General features: G+C 36.2%; 1 protein-coding gene across 4 annotated transcripts in view; it reads left to right on the plus strand.

Moving 5' to 3' along the window:
• The window catches only part of USH2A (usherin), a 394,302-nt gene that overhangs the window by 121,831 nt on the left and 250,608 nt on the right, over positions 1–21,863 (plus strand). For all 4 annotated transcript variants that reach the window (XM_074579436.1, XM_074579435.1, XM_074579437.1 and 1 more), the window contains one exon: positions 20,609–20,739. In XM_074579436.1, the coding sequence (XP_074435537.1) occupies positions 20,609–20,739 (131 nt within the window). The remainder of the gene's footprint in view (positions 1–20,608; positions 20,740–21,863) is intronic.

A 21,863-nucleotide genomic window follows, 5' to 3' on the forward strand; every position in this document is an offset into this window, starting at 1 on the left:
TATGCATTAATTTTTTGCAGACAATTTTGGTTCTGCATTTCCTATATTTTGAGAGTTTACTTTTACAGACCTAATGTGGTCTAAATAGGTATTACGTATAGTAACTAAAAAATATATAATCCCAATGTCATAGGAGAATCCCAGACGTAGCCATCTTGTCGACCTTTGCTGACTAATACAGATGTCAATGGGTAAAAATCTTTAATATTCATGAAATCTCTTTCTGATCTGAACTATTACAGACACTGACTGCAGCACTAGATGATCATCTGTATGTGAAGGATAGAGTGTGTGCTTTTCCACTGTATTCCATGTTCACTAGCAACATGTATTCAAGTGTGTTTGTAAGGAGAGTTTTTACTAGTGGCTATAGGTTCTTCTGTTTTTCTGATTACTGTTTATTTGTTTTGCTTTGTTTTTTAATTTCTTTTGCTTTTTCATCCTTTTCCTGTTTTGACATGATTTTTTCCTTGCCTCCCCTGCTTCCTTTTTTTCACCCTCCTGGTTTGACCATTATAATGTCCTTGATTGTCTTCCTTCTGTGTTCTTCAAGGTGCTGGCATCTTTTTCTTCATATTGCCAGGCAGCAAGTGGTAGAAAATGCAGAGGCCAAGAGAAAGACTCTTTGCCTTCCTTCCTACTGTCTAGCACACCATCAGAATTTGGTGTCCAGGACCAATTTAATGAAAGAGATATCTCAGCTCCTACATTGCTAAGATGCAAAGTCTCTGTGCAAATGTAATTTTTCTTCACGAATTTCACTACCATCCTCTAGCTAACCATCCTGCAAAGAGCTATTTCCTGATATCAGTAAATTTAGACTTCCATCTTTTTTACCTCAGAATAACTGCACTCTAACAAATTTGTATCTCTGATCCCCACAGAAAGAAGGAATCAAAACACTTAAACTTCTGTTATTTAAGATTATAAGAGTGATTTAAATTAATTCTTCCAAGTAATAATGAAAAAGTATTTGGCATGAAGCAAACAAGGTTATAAAAGATTTTATTTTCTTTTATTTAAGAGAGAATATTTTAGAAAAATATGATGCAACAATGGTGTCAAGGATCTGGTAAATTTAGCAGTGAGTGCTGCTGCCATTCCGATTTGCAGACCCTGGGGAAGAAGTACCATCTGCATCTGAGTGTGTGATTTGTTTAATAAATGCACTGCCTTAAAAAGTATATTGAAGTTGCAGCACCTTAACTTGACTAAATTTCTGTTAGTTAATTTATATATGTACAGAGTTTCCAAAGACTATAGTAAGCTTTGTCATAGGATGTGATCCTCAGGAAACGGCACACAATGCTTTTGACGCTAGCATGACATGCTTTCTCACATGTAACTTGCTAGTGGTTTCCCTCAGTAAGTGTATATTTTAACAAAATAATGACTAAAGAGTATAAGATGTATTTGATTAGATACTGGTTATATGCAGTTTGTTATTTTGACTTGTGAAGTGTAATCCCCTTCCTTGTTTTTGGGGCCATAAACACTGCTGTCTTTCAGATATGAAAACACTTACCTCTAAAACAAATTATTTTTCAAGATACTTCTTCCTAATGAGATGTGATTACACATTTCTTTTCCAGAGTCCCTATCTTTTCCTCAATCTGTTCATCCTTTCCATGAAATGCACTGGGCTTGACAGATGATCCCTAAAGCAAACCTAGATGGAGAAAATCATAACCTTAAATAACAGTGCAGTATAGTGACTGAGAATTCGGCAAGCAACTGTTAGCATAACTATTAGAATGAAAATGCAAATCTGCCAAGTAATGTTGTTCTGGTATAAGGACCATTTAATATGGTGACAGAAATGTCATATACCAAATTACTGGAGGATTCATTGAGCTCAATAGTGAATTGTTGCATGACTTTTTTTTTTTTTTACTTTAAAGACATTCTAGAGAATTATATACTGTATCGTAGAAAAATCTCAAAAAGTAACTATACTCTATCTCTGTATACACTCAAAGTGAGATTTGATCGAAAGTAGTTAGATCTGTGCTTACTGACTTAAGATCTATAATACCTTAAGATTAATTGGGAGCATAAATGGAGAAGCTGACAACCTGGAACCTTGACTTCTTAAAATTGCTGACCCAATTACTGCTAAGCCCTTTGCTGACATGTTAATATATCTCTTTAAACTGGTAAATCACCACCATTTCGTGTGTGCTAGAGTTGGTCCATCGGATGAAGGAAGATGTAAGTTTAATTTAAATAATTATTGACCTATTATGACCTTTTCATTTCACTTGTACTGCTCCTCTCAAGGTAAGCAATTATATTTTTATAGTGTTGGATGGTAATCAATGTACAGGAGCTATCTTTATTGATTTAAGTAAGGCCTTTGATCTGGTAATCACCAGCTATTGCTATCTGGGCTGGCCTTAAGTATATTGAATATTACTACAGTTATTTGGTTTTAAAATATGCAGAATTTAGAACTGTATTAAGATGTTGCAAGCAAAGTAAAGAAATTTTTGGAAATCCATAAGATTCCACTTCATAATCTTCCTCAGAAATTGGAAACATTATTTTATACAATACATGCCATTTTTTAACTTAAAACTAATTTTACGTTGTCAATCTGCTTTTTTCGTTTTTTTAAATATATCAAGCAGATGGTCCTTTTGGGGTAAGTTTTACTTAGTGGGAAAAGCCTGGCTTTTCTTTATTTTTTTAATTTCCTACCTGTATTGCACATTCTGGGAAGGAAGGAGGAAGGCTTAGTTCATTGTTTGGGTTTTTTTTAAGTCTGTTTTATGCTGTGAATTCAGAGTTGCAAAGTTCTGCTCTTCCATTTGGGGGTGGAAACAAATCTGAAATTTTTATTCTTTTTTTTTTAACTGCTGTGCACTTCTTGCACACGTATTTTGTGCAATTTAAAACAAAAATTCATATCAATCCAGTAGATAAGAATAGTAATTGAAATATTGGACCTTTATCATAATTTGTAGGTGGTGCCTGGGGTATCGTTCAGCGCATAATCATACTCAACTAACTTGTTCTCATCTTGTTCTTCACTCCTCATGTACCTACTTCTTTTTTACCTCTTCCCTAGCATTCTTCTCTGGACATGCTTTTCTTTTTTTTTCTTTTTCTTTTTTTTTTTTCTTTTCACTCCTCTCTTTTGTTTTAATGCATGACTTTGGAAAGCCTGAGTAGATATGGGTTTAAACTGTCTTTAGAAAGCTGTGAAATTTGTGATCATTTTGATCCGCTCCCCTAATGAGTTCCAGGGCCTCTAGCCTTCTTGCAAAGGGAGTTCAGTCTTGCTCTGGTGAGCCTTGAAACTAACAGCAGTTGTTCAGAGAGGTCGCCGACATAATGAGAAGGGCACTCTTGAGATATCTTGAACCACTTCCATGGATGGCCATGAAGATTAATATTGGGACCTTACATTTGACCTAATATTCTATGGAGAGTCTGTGTAGTGAGCAGAGCAAATGGGATGATGTGCTTGTGGCAAAGAGTGTAAATACAGCTACTGCATTCTGGGTTTTTTTGTTTTGTTTTGTTTTTTATATGCAAGCTAAAATATTGCATCTCGTTCTTGCTTAAGGTCATGAAGGTGTGAGTTGTTATGACCAAGTGTATTCCTGAGAAGCAGTGACATAATCTCCTTGGTAGTCATAGGTGGAAGAAGGTGGGTGTTTGTATGCTGCTGTCTCTGCCAGCCTGAGCTGACATGACTGGAACCTGGTGTTTTGAACTGTGTTTGTGAAGAAGTTGATGATACGGTGGTACTGATAATTAAGCACAGCAATTCCAGTCTCCAACGTTTGTGATTTCATTACCTGTGAGACCTATAAAACTGTTATTTTAAAATAACTTGTTCTTTCTTTGATTGTCTATTGACAAGGCATTTTCTTCTTTCGTTTCATGTTTGCACACTTTTGGGGGTTTACAACCTATTCTTTGTCATTTCAGAATTCTTCTGTCGGCATTCTGTATTTTTATCTTGTTTCATATTGCTAATAGGTTTAATTGTGCAAGCACACGGTACTATAATGAGCTGAATCCCAGCCTTCTTGTTCAGTCACACACACTATTTTTTTTTCAGTTTGTTGGTCAAAGGCTCAATGAGATGGTAAGTAAAGGCTGGGACTGATCAGCAGGCTTAAAAGTTTTACTTTAAGCCTTACCATGATCCCATTTTAGGACTGCAGGAGTTCAGGGTGGAGTGACAGATATATGCATATGTGTGAATCTTTTTATCTCTAAATGCCTACAGTAGGAGCATATTCCAATATAGCATTTGATTTTAAAATAACGTAGGTACTAAAGAAAATACAATCCCTGTCTGTCAACAAGGCTAAGAAATAAAAACAACTCATTTTTTTCAAAGCTGGGACAGCTCATCTTGGGTAAAATTATGGGGTTTTATTTTTCCCTCTTTTGGAAAAAAAAACCCACCACAGCTTAAATTCCTTGGAACTTGAAGCCTTGACGTCATAAAGGACATTTACTTGTCTTTAATGCTGCAAAGGTCTTTTTTTCCTCTCTGTCTGGGGAACCTGCGAGACGGAGGCCTCTTTCCCCATTGGGATAATTTTTTGTCCGGCTCAACATCTTCTCTATACTATTCCACCTTCTTTGAGAGTACTCTGTTGAAGCTAAAAGACAGTATAAAAGCTTTAAATATTTTCCTTATAGCAACAATTTCACACTGGTGTTTCACACAGCTGTAAATCTCGTATCAGATTCTTTCTTAAGACTTTTTGTATTAAATAGATATATAGGCAAAATATTAATTCATTTTACCCAATTACGCTATAAAGATATACCAATATGAAACAACATGTTCTTCTGAGCACCCCTAACCCTAAACATGATCCCTTGGCCCCGCTTTGCACCACGTGGTGTTTTCCAGATTGCAAGAGGGGATTGAGATAAAAGCTATGTCATCTGCTTTTGGTACAGCACTGGGTGTATGATAGGTATTTAATATTGATGATAAGAATAACAGGATGCCATGTTTCGAATTAAAACTATTGAACCAGGTCATATCCTGGATATATATGCTCTTAGGACTATAGTTGCTGATCTGAATTTCTGTCTTCCCACAAAAGTTCATCCAGCTCTCATAGGGTACCAGTTTATTAACCATTCCCTAATACACATTGTAGATGGCAGGTGCTAGAGTCTTTGTCATTGTGCCCCAAGGCTAAGGCACTCTGCCTGGAGATATTAGATCAGCCAATTTTATCTGTGTTTATAAAACTGGCATTTCTATTTTCTCAAGTATTCCAGATAGCCAGAGTGAGCTCTGTAATTCTTTTTTTTTTTTTTTTTTTTTTTCCTCCAGAGACTCAAGGGATATTAATCATATGAAGTTATTTTAGACATTTATATTACGTTGCAAATATTTTTAAACTGATCATATACAGTGTACAGGGAAAAGGGGAAGCATGGGCAGAAAAAAAAAAAATTCTCTTGGTCCATCGGGTAAATTTTCAGTACAATATACGAACATTTAGCCACACAAGTCCCATTAATGTTAATGGTCCCAAGCTTTCTTTTATTCATCACAGCACTGATTGCACTTGGTCAGCTCTTTATCAGTTTGAAATATTGACAGTAGGAGGAGGCGTTCCCTCAGCCAGGCCTGACTGTCGCAGTGCTCTTTTAACTTAGTCATCCTGCAAATGCTCCTATAAATGGATTTATTTCAGCAGATCCAAAATATATCAACTGGATCATCTTACCCTGGTGCTAGCCCCTTTGCTTTGGCTCCAAATTGCTAGAGATTTTAAACATCAACCATTACTTATAAAGCACTCTGTAGTTTTGCGCTATTTTATTTATTAAACTTGTTTCCTGTGCTGCTGCTAAAGTCCTATCTTTATCTTGTTAAGAAGTGATTATTTGCTCTCTGTGGTTCTGATTATGATTTAGATTATATTATTCTCTGAAAATATGTTGGCTGCAATAACTCAAGATTTCTAAAATTTCTGCTATGCAGCTCCACTTTTCTTTAGTGGTCTGCATGTCTACTTCAAAATTCTTTCAGTGCTTTCTGCAAATGATACTGTGCTTACTATAATTGTTGCAGAAGAAGTTTTTCTTTTTTGGCTGTATTCTTGCTTTGTTTTATTTGTTGGAAAAACAAGCTTTACTTAGTTTTAATTGTGGAAAAAACAGGCTTTTGGGGGCCATGCCTTCTGCTTTCTGAATATTTTTTTAAGGTGTCTTTCTCTGCCGTCCTATAAAATCTATGCAATGTTTTACAAGCAAGTAGTTGTAGCATAAAATATTTCTCTATACTTAGCAAGGGGGGGATGACTGCAGAAATATATGCTGTTCTGGTCTTTAATTCCAAGAGTCGTTGTTACTTATACTGATGGCACTCCTTGGTGCTGTTTAGAATGCTATTCTTGGGGAGTTCAGAAAGGAACATGCTATCTACTTCAGGGAGGGGAAAAAAATAAAAGGAAATAATCCAAATTTGACCTGCTACTTTGTATCTAATCCTGTCTGTTTAAAATTCTTTGTTCTGACCATGCTTACGTGGACGTAAATTTGGATTAGTGTTGTTATTCTAGGTTAGTTAGAGTTACAACAACTGATGCTTAGAGTGGAGTGTGTCCTCATATTTTCTCACGAGTAAAGAAAAAAAAATGGTTAAATAGTGTCACATTTTTATATAGGACATTTTTTTAGGCTTGGTAACTAATAGTTCTCTTTTATTCTGGTTTACTTTAAAAGTTTTGTGATCTACTAAAAATGAAACTTTGCCAGCAGAGGTGCCGTCACTAACAGAATGCATTCTCTTTCTTCTGTAGTAAATAGTGGGAATTTTGGTGTAGTGGAGTTTTAGCCCTCGGGGGATTTTATTTTCTGCATTTTCAAGTCATTCAGTGACTTGCTGCAGAGACAGGGAGGGAGGAGGGGGAATCTATTTACACAAATTACAGTCTTTGTTCCCATCAACCTTCATAATTGGATGAACAAAACGAAGGCCAGACTGGCAGGTACAACTATCCCAGGTAATATCTTTTGAGTCAGAAACAAATTATTAAGTGAATTGTGGAACTGGGGTGAAACCTTTTGGGGCAGATTCAAGGAGGGGGTGGGGGATAAGTGTTTTTGAGAATATCTGCCATTGGGAAGACTTACTGCATTGTAGAAGGAAAAGAGCGTTTTATCTTGGGATGAAAGTAATTGCTTCCGTGAAAGTTTTGGCTCTAGTCAGATTGAGTTCCTTCACAAACAATTTGCACATTTAATTATTACGTCTTGGAGGTTTTGTTCAGTATTTTTAAAAGATGAAATGTATTATAAGGACATGGCCTCTGCACTCTAACTTTCAAATTTAGATGTTTCTCACATTTTATTTTCCTCCTTTAGGTTTCTTTAATCTTTCTTCTGTCTATTCTATATTTTTCTCTCACAAGTTGTTCCCATTCAGTGATCAAAATATGCCAATTTGAGCTACTTATTCCAAACCCATGTTAGGTTCACATTAGCATCATTAATTTTGAAAAAAATTAGGATATTCCTGTGTAAACCTGGTTATGCTACCGAGCTGCATGTGTTAAGGGGAAAAAATGAGCTGAATGGGAATCCTGGGTGAAGCAAAGACTGCATAATTGGTTTTGTGCCAGACCTTCTGCCTTTTACATAGGCAGGAAAGGGCCAGGGAAATGTCAGAGGTGGAAATCAGGGCAACGCAGTACTCCTGCGGAATTGCAAAGTGACCGCCCACTGCAGCCAGCCTGAGAAGTGGCCAGTGCTCAAGGTTGCTTTAAGACAGAAATGCCCCGTTCTCCTGGCTTCATAAGTCACCAACTAAAATGTAGCTTTCTGGTCGGAAGCTACGCCTAAGAGCCTCAGGATACCTGCAGCATGTGATGGGAGGAAGGATGTTAATAGTTCACAAGCTGCCCCTCCCCAGAGCTCTTACTGTGGGACAGGGCTGAGCCTCATAGGTTTCAGGGTATTCTGGAGTCAGCCTTGATAGTCCAATACTTCCTTTCTACAGCAGTTTGGGATCCAGATTACCCGTCAGCCCCCATGCCTGAGAGCCCTGCTGTCAGCTGCTTGATGCAGCGGCAGCGTTCCTGCGCCGACATTGCTGAGAGCCACATGCTGTTCAAGAGATGTTGGCCGGCTTTCCTCTGAGGCTCTGCCATCTTACACTAGACGTGCCTTGCTGCTACAATGCTACAGTTCACCCTTTTAGTAGCAAAACACAGTTTAGACTGAATTTTTTGTAGAGCTTTTTTTTATTCAGTGTGCGTCTCTATAAATATGCATCTTTTTTTACATATATATCTCGATAATGTTTTTGCTTTGTCAAGGATGAGGTGAGTAATTTTTCCGCCTTTCCCTTACACTGCTGTGGCATTGCAAGCAAAACTTTAGAATAATCAGTGGGAGTTAAAGAAGCTGGCTGTCATCTGAATCCTCAGGCAACACAGGGGACAGAAAAAAAGGTGACGTGGAGCCATTGTCACAGCACATGGCCAAGGATTGTTGCTTTTTTGTTTCGAATATGGATGTCTTTCTAGGAGGCATTACAAGTGGTGAAGATACAAAACTGGTCACACTGGAAACAATAGAATATAAAGCCTCGTACTTCTTAGTAATGTTGTATATCCAACCCCCCACTTTTGATTTAATCTATTACAATATTGTAATCAATCATGATTTTCTGTGTTGCAGAGTCTCATGCTTTGAGAGAAAGGGAGAGGGAGAAGAAAAAATTATCAGTGAATTTTGCAGGAAAAGAGGAGAAATTTCCTTACTACCATCATTCAGAATTAGTCAGTCATGTATTCTGTAATCACTCATGTTTTAAGTAATAATGTAAAAATCAACACAAAGGCAGGCTACAGCAAAGTGGTTTTAATTCAAAAATCCCATAAGGAATTAAAATTCTGAAAAGATGACATAGGATCAATCAATAACTGCCTGAAAATATGACAATATATGGAGGCCAAATGACATCATGCTATGTGAAAGAAATTGTTAAGGAAAGTATTTTCAGTACTGTCCTTATCTCTTTTTATTTAGATTATTAAAAGTGGTTGAATTGTAAATCTTTACATGTCTCTCTTGTATTGGGAACAAAAAGTTGACAGCATCCGCCCTAAAGAATTTAGAGTCTTAAGTGTAAGACAGGATCAACTGCACGTACACAGAAAGCAGCAAAGGGAAATTTTATGGAAGTTCTTTTTTTAATGCAAGGCACAACCTTGGCACTTTAATTTAGTCCTTGTTTAATGTTGCAATTTAACTTACATTGGGTAAACAGAATTACGACAGTATTTAGGAAATGTTATGTGCTATATCAATTTCCTGTCATTATTGTTTTCTATATTCCCGACTTTCTCATTTGCCTCAAGTTGAATCTTTGTGTAAATTGTGCCCTTTATTTAAGCCCTTACAGGTTGTGTTACATGGCTATTCGTACCATTGAAATGTCTTTATTCATGCTTATTTCTGGATCACCTTTTCTACCACTTGCACCAATGGATGCAGTTCAGAAATTAGAGATATACTGCAAGTACTGATTAGAGTCATGAGAAAGTCATGAACTCCTTACCATACATGCAAACACACTGGAACACCAACGGATATCGCTGCTGGAGCTGCTTTGTGTTTCAGTTGGCTTTATTACTTTTTCATTTGCATCCTGAGGCACAGTGAAAAATCTCAGCTCAAATCCTCAGCTGAGGAGCAGTGAGCCCACCTGGGTAAGAGGAAGACATTACCTCTGTGTTCCTCTACTGCCAGCATTATTCTGTACCGTCTCGGTTGCCCAGGTAGGTGAGTGCACGCAGGACTTGGCATAATCTCTGGCTGTATCTATCCCCTGTGAGGTCTGTTTGTCACATTAGCTGTATTACTGGATGTAGTACAGGTTTTCCATGTCCACCGCATACCACTGTATTGCTTTCCTAAAAAAACAGAGGAGGGGGAGGGAGGGTTTGAGTTGTAGTTGTCACTCCGAAAGTATTTCATAGTGTGTGATTATGCAGCTGATAGATAAATGCTATTTCATTACAAGGCTAGTTTTGTTTTATGCTTTTGTATGTGCCTGACTCTTACAGTGAGTGCAGGGGTTTGATTTTTGGGAATAAGCCAGACTACAAATTGATGATGCAACCTCCACAGCTGGCTTACTGCACTGGGTCATGTTTTCTGTGGCACATTCTTTACAGAAGCTGGGCAGAGCAAAGAAGGTTGGTGAATTTGGTGAATATGGCCTTAAGGTATGACAAACAACATGAAATCTTCTGTTTGATTGTTGGGCTACATACTTATGGTGACACACCATGAAAGGAAAAGGAAATGTTAACGGCAGCCGATGCTGAACAATTGCTACAAGACGATTCTCCCCTTGCTTCCCCAGTTCTGTTTTCAAAAGCAGTCCAGGGACTGTGACTGCTAAATGCATGCTAAAATCTTCCTTCTGTGCATTTTGAAACGTTAGTGAGGGTAAAGCAGGGATCATACATATTCTCAAGTATTTTCTAAGAGAAAATTGCGAGGTTTCTTAGCTTCTCCACACAGATTTGCCTCTGTTTTCTGCGTATTGTAGATTGTGCATAGTAGTTTACTGTTACGGTAACAGAGCCAGCATGTTGGCTTTATCCTTTTGACTTTCATGCCTCTAATTACGTGGTCATTTAAGGGCCAAGACCATCTTTCAGGATTATAGCTAATCCTACACGTCCAGGGCGAGACAAGTTGGACCGAACTTTTCTATTTTCATTCTGTCTTGATCTGTGAGGGTGAGGCTTTCACTGAAACCAAACTTGAGGTGTTGAAGATGGTGTTTTGGTAGCCGTGGATCATATTCGAAGTAAAGTATTCTGTGTAAGAGCTACAAAGTGTTTGGGTATGTTTTCAGTAAATGTTTCATGCCAAATCCCATAAATCACTTAATTTACAGAGTGTGTAGTTCCTAGTCATAGAGACACATGGATAGCAGAACAAAATATAATAGTGGAATATTAACTCATTCAAAGCAGAACCTGCTGAATTTTCAAGGTGCAATTCCATTAGGTGACAAATGTCTTAGAAGACAATGAGTGAACCTTTACAATCACCTAAATTGATGGAGGTTGAGGAAATAATTGTTCACTGTCAGCAGGTATGTCATGGTATATCTAGCACACTCTCCCATAAATGTGGGAAAAGTGAGTTTGCTATGTATATATAAACGTACGGCTGATTATTCCATAGAAATCATTTTGTGAACTTATTTCCTGTAAATATAATAAATAAATACCAGTTTTAGGCTTCCTCTGGGAAAGGTCATTATGTCGATAATAGGGGAAGTACTGTCACAAATATTACTAGATGAAAATATCATATATTACTTTCAGTTCTTAAATTGGCAGTTTTGTAGTTTATTGGTCTACCTCAAAACTTGGATATGTTAGCTTTTTTGCAGTTTTACAACGAGTAGTGTTTGTGGCTGAGTTTGTAACTTGAAGCTATGGTTTTTGCTGAGTATTTGTTCTGTGGTGTCATATTTCTGTCTAAAAGGTTGGGGCTTTTTCCTCCTTGTTACGTTTCCATTTTTGTCCTGTAGTATTCCTCAAGACACTCATTAGCTTATTTTAGTTATTTCTCTGTTCCATATGTACATTGTCTAATCAATAAGCTTCTTCACTTGCTGCAGGATTTCCACCTTATTGTGCTTCCAGCTTCTGTGATGCGGTGTGATGAGATTCGGCCTTGGCTAATGCACTGTTGTCTAAATTTGCTGTGTTTCAGATCATTACACTGACTTTAATTTTGATGTATTTGTATTTTACTCCGCTCTAGTCATCCTCTTTTCCCTTGATCAGTTAAATTACTGTCTGTGCAGTGTTACATATGTACTACTGCTGGAAATACTAACTAAAGGCTTATAATTGAAGTGCTGTTTACAACTACTGACCTCCAGCTCGTTTCTGATTTCTCTGTGATGTTGACCTTTTATAGATTGCACTGTTGTAAATCTTTGAAGTGATTCTTCTTGTCATCATATTTCTAGTAATTATGATTTGCATTGCATTAACACCTAGAAGCCTCTCCCACCTTACCCTTGTTGCATAAGATGACCTTTTTTATGCACTAATTCACATACGGGTAACGGAATACAGTTCTTTCTCTAACCTGAAATGCAGATGAATGCTTGCCTCTATTTCTGTACTTTAAGTATCATAGTTTGAATTCACAAAATTGCTCAGAAAGGATTCTTATTCCTAGAAACTATTTTCTTCCTTTTCTAACGAAATCAGAGCCTGTTGAACTTCTTTCCAGGCTACGTAATGATAAATAAATAAAAATAAAGATTACAGGCATTGTTTGAGAGAGGCCACATTTGAGTAAAATTTTCTCAAATTTTGTTCAAGTTGAACAATAACAGCAAAGAAAGTATTAGCTGAATATTGGACTGATGTTTCCTCTGTGTTCCCATTTCACTTCAGTGTTAAGAGCAACACTGAAACAAACTTGCAGCTGATTCCTACCCCAAGCAGGACTTGACTCTTAGAATTTCGTGATTACAGTCATTAACCTGGTAGCTATGCTCTGAAAAATAATGTTGGTTGTACGTATGCCTGTTGTATAGTCTCACAATATATACAAGTGGAAGACAGTTATGAATTGTGTTCCTAGGCTAGCTTAAATAAATGAATTTGAATGAAGATACTAGTTTTTTTAATGATTGTATTGCTTAAAACCTCTGTGTAAACAACTGGATGTTGACTCTAATGGCAGAGGGCTGCTCCCAGATAATGGTGTCATCTGCATCTCCATATCAGTTTTCACACTGATTTCTCATATATGTTTTTCTTAGCTCTTCATTTATTTATTTAGATAAATCTAGGTAGTCAGACTTTCCTGATCCTTATGGGTCTTGCTAAACTCTCAGATACTTCTTGTGCCAGGATTTTGCAGATTGTCATAATGGTGTTTCTCTTTTCACTGGGAAGTTGTAAAATGCCTGTGATAAGGCACGTCTTTGCTTTGAACTTCTTCCCTTTTACTTTCCTTGAACGCTGTCTTGTTTGTGCATTGAGCATGTGTTGGAAAGCTGCTCTGCTGCCTATCTGCCTTTCCTAAGCAATCTCATCTGCTCGTATTATGTCTTCTTCCTTGTGCACTAAGTGCAGAAATCCATTCTTTTTCACTTTATCCTCATATGAGAGTATGCTCATGCCATGATCAATCTTGCTCTGAGCAGGTTTGTTTTTATAAAGAACTACTTTATATAAATACAAAATCTTTAGTGTATAAAGTGTGGTTTATTTATCTTTTCCATGGTATATAGAACTGATTGGACAGGTCTGGAATCGCCTGGTTAATTCTAAACTGCAACTATTGATGCGCAGAATAATATTAATACGGACTGAGAGTCTTCTCTTTAGGGAAGTCTTGTAATATTCTGCATAATATGCATTATTTGGAAAAGGTTAGACTAATACCCTTTTTTATATATATTAGTGTTTCTCAAATGTCAGTAAATACCTAGTGCCTAGGTAATTTTTCTGAATACATGTGGGAATTTTGCTGATTTATATTTAAGGCCATGCAGAACAAAGCAGTAATGAATTTTTCAAGCAGAACCTTACACAAGTGATATTGGCCACCATTCTTCAGGACGGAATATGGAGGCAGGGGGTTTAAATGATGGCTCTTGGGTGACATACCTCAGTCACTGGCTGAGTACAAACTCAAGGTCTCCTAATTTTGAATCTCTTGATTTAACCACTAGGTATTGCACTATTACTGAAAAAGCATCACTCTGTAAGTGAGGGGATAAAATGCTACTAATACATCAAATCTTATCAAATGACTTTAAACTTATCTTAGCTTTCTTTTCACCAAGGTTTGCTGTAAATCTTTCTTACTAGGGAGTAGCAGGACTTGTGTCCTTGCTAAAAGGAGAAGATTGATTTACTATATTCATATGGAACCGGGAGCTTCCTATGAGTATGCAATAATGAATTGGAATATCCTATAGCTTTTACCCCTGTGCAACTCTTCAGGAGACCTTAAAGACTGGAATGTGTTACAGAAGTCCATTTGATAGAAACTTATAAATGTGTGTCTTCTGCGTAGAATAACAGCATAACACGTCTTTTAGTATGTGCGATATTCTTATTCTTCAAATGCTCTAATTGATTGTTCATTGGGCTCAGTCAGCCAAAAGTGGAGAGAAACTTTGTACAGACATCATTAGTTTTTCTCCATTTAAAGATTAATCATGAAGAGCTCTGGCTCTTTAATTCTGTAATTTGTATATTTAATGGGCTGCTGCAGAATCTATGACAGTAATTAGCATAGCCTGAAAACTCATTAATACGCAACAACATGATTAATGCAGCATTAATGCAAACATGACTGAAGTTATTTGGGTTATGTAGTAAGAAGATTAAAGCTAAAATGTCCTGTTTGTTTTACCAGTAGTGGGTATAATGGGGTAGCAAGCAAAATAAGAAAAAACAGGTATCAAATTAGTCATTTTAGTGTAAAAGAAATTTTCAGTTCTCATCAAGAGGATTTGGGGTTTTGCCTGATCGTTGGTTTCCACAAGAGGTGTTACACACTTTTCCTCCTTTCATTCACTCATCGTATTCTTTGTGCTCTTTCAACCTTTTAGTTTGACTTAGGGTTTTTTTGCAGTTTGAGGTATTATGAGCATATATTAAGAAAAAAGGTCTTCTAATTGTGTGATTCTCAATAAAGTTAGTCATTTTCAAAATATGGGGGGAGGGGAGGGTGTACAATCTAATTTTAAAACCAATGGATTTTTAGGTTCTCCTGGTTTTACTATCATCACAAAAGACAAGGGGCTGCTGACCTGCAATTGGACACTCCAGTTACAGTTTGGAAAAAGTTGGGGAAAATTTTTTGTATGTTTGCATGTGCAAATATATATGTGTGCGTGTACATAGGCATATGGACATATATATATGACTTTCAAGTATGTATTTTAAATTTCTACTGGAAAACTAAAGCACTTCAGAAATGAACAGCATTTGCTTCATCAAGAGAATTACTAAGTCAGTGTAATGTTCGTGATGATGAACTTCAAGAATGTTTTCAAACACATTAAGGTAACAGTAAAGGATGGAGCCTGTTCCTGTACCAAAGACAACAAAAGATGTTGGAGAGTTTTGGGAAGAATACTTTCCAGCTTCTTCTCTCAACAAAATCCAGAAAGCTATAGGCCATCACGAAGTGTGAAGAGCTCCTTGTATTCAGCAGAGGATCTTCATTAGTATGTCCAGGAAAGTGTCCTCTGAGCTGTTTCTTTTCCTCTAATCCCACTGTCCATTACGTGAAACTGCTTTAAATATTGATCCATTTTTGTGAAGTCTCCCTTCTTCTTTTTTTTTTTTTTTTTGAAAGGTGCATTTTCTTATTAAAAATACATTTTTAAATGTGGTTTAGCTATTGTAATGACATGTAGCATGCAGAATCACTCTCATGGAATAACAACTAAATATTAATTCAAAGGAAGTGTATAGTAACTGACAGTTAACCTCAATGGTTAAAATCAAATTTTGTTTTATAATTTCTGTGTGAAAATGTGCTTTGATTAGGCAAAAGCATTGGTACACAATCTCAGTGTTAAGTAAATGCTTAATGTTTGTCATCCTGAAGGGACTTGTGCTCAGAGCACAATGCTGTAGTCAAAATTTTATGTACAATTTCTATTCATTTTAGTTGGCATTATGCACAAAAAAGCGCTTTAGTGAGCATAAAGAGATTGCTTTCTTTGTCGACAATTTTCTGTTCATTTGATTGGAATGTACAATTATATAATTATTTACACCATTTCATGTAAGGATATAAGTAGAATGGAAATGCAAATTGTGTTTGTGCAATTCTTGGAGAAATTGCACTGAAAATTTATGTGCTTCACAGATTATGCAAATTTCATTTCTAATAATGCTTTGTGATTTTCTCGATATCAGGCAGGGTTTTTTTCTTTTTATTTTTTTCCCATTGTAATGTGCAGTTTTTTCCTTTTATGATTTCCTAAGTTCACAAAGGAAATGTCCATAATATGCTAGGTTATCTAATTATTATTCTTACTTTTAAATTTTATGCATATGGGTCGGGATTGATGTATGTATGAAAATTAAACTAACGCTATTCTTGTTGACCGCATCCAGGTTGGAAATACCTGTATGCGTCTGTTCTTGCCACTTTTGGATGGATCTGTTCATGTGGTTATACATAGGTTTTGATGAAGGGGCATGGGACTTTTGAGACTTGTAGCAACTTCTGTGTATTTAATGAGTATAATAACATGCATTTGTTGGCTATTTTGAGCTGGACTCTGAACATCCAGTTGTAGAGAAAGGTATTTTATAGGTGTGTTAGCTGAGTGCATGGGACAAAGAGATTAATTTTTCAGTGGGTCACTTTGCTGAAATTTCTCAGCTGTTATTGTAAAAGATGTCTTCAATTACTGTATTGAAGTATGTAGCCCTCTGCCTGCATTCTCCTCTCAACTCTGCTTCCTCAAAATTTAAAAAAATCAGAAGAAAATTTTTTAGTACTGTGAATATTTTTGTATTTTGAAATGCTGATTTTTTTTTTTTTAAAAGAACCAAACTAAATTCAATTCAGTTAAATTGGAAAGGTGTTTCACAGGTAGTAAAATCTCTTTAGTCTGGGTGAATAAAATTTCTTGGTCAAACAAAATCAATTTTAAACTTTTTGTTTTGCAAGAAAAAGATGTTTAGCATCAGTCAGAAGTTATTTTTATTTCTGTAATAATTATAAATTATTAGTATATATTATGCTAATCTGGGAGGTGCTCTAGTTTATTAACATTTTCCCCCTGACAACCGACTGCCTCTTCTAAACTGAAAATAATCCCGTGTGCTCTGTAAACTTACTGTAAGCAAAAATGCAGTCAGTTTCTTAAGAGCACATTCTTGCCTGTTAAATACGTTTGTGCAGATCTCACACGCTATGTTGAATTGCAGCAGAAGAATTCGCATCCAGATGTGAATCTGACTCTGAATCTGAAATATTGATGAAGTTCTCAGACTTTCAAGCCTTACACGAGGGAGGCAAAGACGGGATATAAAAATAGTCTCATATGCTTTTTCTGTGTTAGACAAAAAGCTGGGTTCTGACTCATCTGACATTACTGTAATAGTCTGTCTTTTTCATTTTAATATCAGCCTTATTACTAAAAGGAACTCTCAAAATGGTGTGCACTCACAGGGTAGCACGCTGATATTGCTGCTTAGTTTAATGCCTTTAAAATGCCCGCATTGGTCACTCGCATCCTTATTCCTCTGCTAACCTGGTTGTGCCGTCTGTGAAACTAGGATAAAAATCTAATCACAATCCGCTACTGCATAAGTTGAAGCTATGTTCATCCTTAGAGACGGGTAGAGTCTGTCCTAACACACTTTGGGATACTTAAAAAAATTAATAATAATATTAGTAATTTCCTTTTATTACCGTGTATTATTCTTTTTGTCTTTTATGTTCACTGTATACAATGCTTGTATTATGTTTTGTACAATGCCGTTATAATTAAAGAAATTCAATTACAGAACTTGAAGAAATTTCTTTATTTATAATTGAAGGATTTCTGACAGCTTCTCCAATTGCAGCTATAATTTGAAATGGACTTAAAGATTTTATTTGAATTACATACATTACTGTTTAATTTGTAGTAGAATTTCCTGTTGTGTTTTAACCCAGAAATGATAACAACACCTTGTGGACCGATCCCTTTTGTCACCGTTAGGTGAATCCTTGAGTTGCAATTCAAGATTCAGTTGATTAAAAGTACATTCCTACTATGCCCCACAGATGGTCCTGTTTTCCATCCAAGATTTAGTAGCCTCGGTAGCGTGGCTGAGACGCGGTTTCTGAACAAGACAAATTATGGAAGTAATTGTAATGTCACTATTTTATTTATATTCCTGTTTATCTGTTGTATCTAACACGGAAGTTAAGGTTTTAGACATGCATACTGAAATAGTATTTGAAACATTTTCTTGCAAAATCCACCCCACCCCCCCACCCCTCCCCCCCAAAAAAAAGAAAGAAAAAAAAAAAAGAAAGTTTTTCTGGTGATCCAAGGTGGTTTTCAAGTTCTTTGAAACTTTTCAGATTTCCAAAGGAGAGCTGTCTGTGGTCAGGTTAAGTAAGGTCCATTTTCAGTGCTCAGTGTCAATAAGGCAGAAGAATGACAGCGACCTAGCTGTTACAAGTCTGAATTGGTTTTCTGGCTCTGTTTTGTTTTGAACATGAGGTCCATCCTGGACTTGAGAAATCTTTTCATATCTTTTTTTTTTTTTTTAAATTAGTATCTTCCTGTGAAAAATATTAATTCCATATGTTTTTCTCTTGCAGTGAAAATATTATTTGTGGGTCAGAAGTTTGCTTAATTGTTTTCTCCATTGCACTCACTTCTAGAAATACAAGAAAATATTAATATTGAGGTTTGAAAGTACTTATTTAGAACTAGCTTATATGAACTTCCTTATCTTATGAGAAACTTCAAAGCTACCTGAACTTAAAGGGACAGAGTCCTTTTCTGAATTATGTAATAGGTGACAAATGAATTTAGAATTTGCTGTATGGGCTGTGACTGAGTCAGTTCCTGACTCATCAATACTTTATACGAAGCTATGGCAAATCTACAGGCAGCAGTTAAGGTTTCAATATCCAAAGAAGAAAGAAAGCTCCTGCATAACATTTGAAAACTTTTAGAATTGCTGCAATATTACCTTTATGAACCATTTAATTTCTATTTTTTTAACACAACATTATAAAATAATGGTGTTTTTGCAGAAATGCAATTATTTTGTTAGTATTTGTCCTTCTGAATCAGGTGTGAGGAGGGCTCCTTTAGTTTTCAGAAATGTCTTTTGGCAGCTCGATAAAAATGCTGGCAGTTTGTTAAGTTAACTGTGCTCTCCAGTGCTGGGATTAGAGACCATCAGTCTCAGCCGCTCCAGCAGATACTGCAGCCGGAAATACCTGGAACCTCAAAGTACAGCGTAGCGGTTGTTTCTGAGCCAGGCAAAGCTATGCTTTTCCTTAAGTAGGGACAGCGTTTGTAGGGTTTTTTATTTGGTGGGCATTACTTATGTACAACTGCTTTTTGCAGGTATTGTAATAGCGTGACTGATTTTTCATTGCCTAGAGAGTACGTTTCATATCTGTGAGTGCATCGTGTGATTTGCATGAAAACGTTCATGTGATTAAGAAATAGGGTCAAAGGATATTTCTTATGGATATAGGTAATTAACAAGCACGATCTACTATGAATGTGCATCAGAATTATAATTTTTTTTTAAAATATGGATGCTGTAGAGTCTACAAGACAAACTTTTGTCACTTATTGTTTTCTGCCTGACGTAAGAGTGAAAATGTGTGTGAAAAGACTAAATAGTTCGATGGAGTTGAGTAAAACCCAATAAACTATCCTGTTCTGTAAAAAGCATTTTATGCAAAAATGTCATGGAAGTGTAGAGTATAGGTAGATGTTGCTATTGCTGCCTTTTCATTTCCCTTTGCGAAAAAAATAGCTCAGTAAAGGCACGGTTCCACCACAGACTCAGCCTGCGATATTTGGATTTGCATATTAGAAACTTGGGCCAAATTGTGCATATGGTTTTGTAATTTTCTTACTTGTTTCTGTAAGATGATGTTCCACGAGATAGCTTAAAAGAAAGGTGTTATAGTCATAAAAGACTCCTGGTTATCCAAAACTTGTTTATTCATAATTATCCTTCTCAAAACTGGATGCATAATTTATTAATTGTTTCATTAATGTGTCCTTAGATAGTTACTGAGTAAGTTTATACCATGGAAAACAATACTCCAGTATTTACAAGCTGCTTAATTAGGTTGTTGTTTTGATATTTTATTTTTGGTAAAAAGTAATGTAAGAAAAATACAGATTTTTTTTTTTCTTATATGTCATTTGAATGATGTTTCATGTGCTGAGACAATATTTTATCAGAAGCCAAATGGAAGGGCTGTTGATAATGATTTGGGAAGTTCTTCATTAAGCTTAGTTCATCAATTGTTCCTTGAGATGTGTCCAATTTTTATTAACACCTGTTCTTTTTCAGGTGTTCTTTGTGCACTTAAATATATGTATTTATAAAAGAATATATATAAATATACATATAAATATGTGTATATATATCTGTCTATCTTTTGAAGCCAACCCCCCACCATTCTTCATAGAAATCCTTCCATGCAGGAACCTCGTTCCTACTTTATGAATACAAATGTTAAGGTACAAGTGAAAATCCACAAGTGAAATGTCAACTATTAGAATAGTATGCTGATATTTGAATAACTTTTTTTTAATAAAGAAGTTACTGAACAGCATAAGTCACAATTGTGTATCATTTTTTATGGAAGAGTAAGGGCTCTGGAATCATAGACGTTTCTCTCAAAGGCTGATTCAGTCTGGATTAGTAAAATGTCTCCTGCAATGAGTGGCAGGGGTGGGTTTTAAGCGAGGAAAACCTCCATGAATTTGATTTGCCATTTTACTGCTTTTTAAAACAACTTTTTATTTGTAATTGTGCTGTTAGAATGCATAAGAACCATTTTTGGCATTAACCATCTGCTTGTTTTTTCTAACCAGGTATTAAAGTGAAATTTAGAACCCAGGAACCTGATGGTTTGATTTTTTTCTCTGCATCACCTGGGAATCAAGATGAATACATTGCACTTCAACTGAGGAGTGGGCGTCCTTACTTTCTTTTTGATCCACAGGTACAACAAAAGACAGGATATGACAAAAATAGCTTATATTATTCCTTTCACTACTTCTTTACATATTTATCCTTTTTTTTAAATTATTGTTTAATTGATATAAGTTAACTGGCTGTTCAGAACCCTTGGGTAACTGGACATTACGGGGAGAGAAACACTGAAACGCTAAAGCTTTGCTCATTGTTTTGTTTGCCACAATTCATGATTCTTTTGTTTTGCATTTTTATGGGTTGGGACTTCTTGTCAGTACCACTGAACCCCACTACAGCGTAATGTGCCAAGATTTTAGAGATGGGCAGAACTAGTTTTTGAATTAGCAAATAAAGGTTATATATTTCTTAGCCAATTATTTTTAAGCCTCCGATCTTGAGATTTTGTCTTTTCCTGCTGAAATCGACGTCTTGCCATTAATAAGATGAAAGTCGTCTCTCGCTTCTAGTAATAAAGACGACAGGCATAAATACTGAGGGAAATATTATCAAATACATTCCACAAAATTAAAAATACGGCCACATTCCTTGCATTTCTATTTGGGTATTTTCTGTTTTCTCTGCACCCCAAAATGGGATCTCCTCATGGAATAAAAAAAACATTACAGACTCAGTTATCTTTCATACATATGCAAGAAACTGTAAGTAATTATTGGATTTTCGAATTGTATTGGCATAACGTGGTATCATACATATCCATATATGTGCATCCTTTCTGTAAGGTTACTACTGCCTCCGTGTTGCTGGAAGGCCTGGTCGCTGCATCAGCCCTATCTTCTGTCACGCCTCAGTGTCTAATTATGTGATTGGCACTGTGTTTACTGCTCTGTGGGGTTGAACAGAAAGGCTTAATAGTATAAAATGGTGTGGATTTAGAGATTTGACAATCCACTGTTAACTTTTGCTTCCTGAACTCTGATATGGTCCAGGCACTGGTGCTCCATGACCATGCAGAGGTGTTGTGCAGCAGTGAAGCTCCTCCTTAGCTCTGAGAAATCTGTAAAGGAGACATGGTGCTGCCCAGAGGCCAGTGTGTATGTGATCCCTGTGCTCTAGGAAACATTAGCTCTGCTTCTGTCGCCAAGATACAAATTTCTCTCATTTTCACTGCATTTACACACAGGCATTTTCTTC

The sequence above is a fragment of the Larus michahellis genome, chromosome 3, assembly GCF_964199755.1.
Source record: "Larus michahellis chromosome 3, bLarMic1.1, whole genome shotgun sequence".
NCBI lineage: Eukaryota > Metazoa > Chordata > Aves > Charadriiformes > Laridae > Larus > Larus michahellis.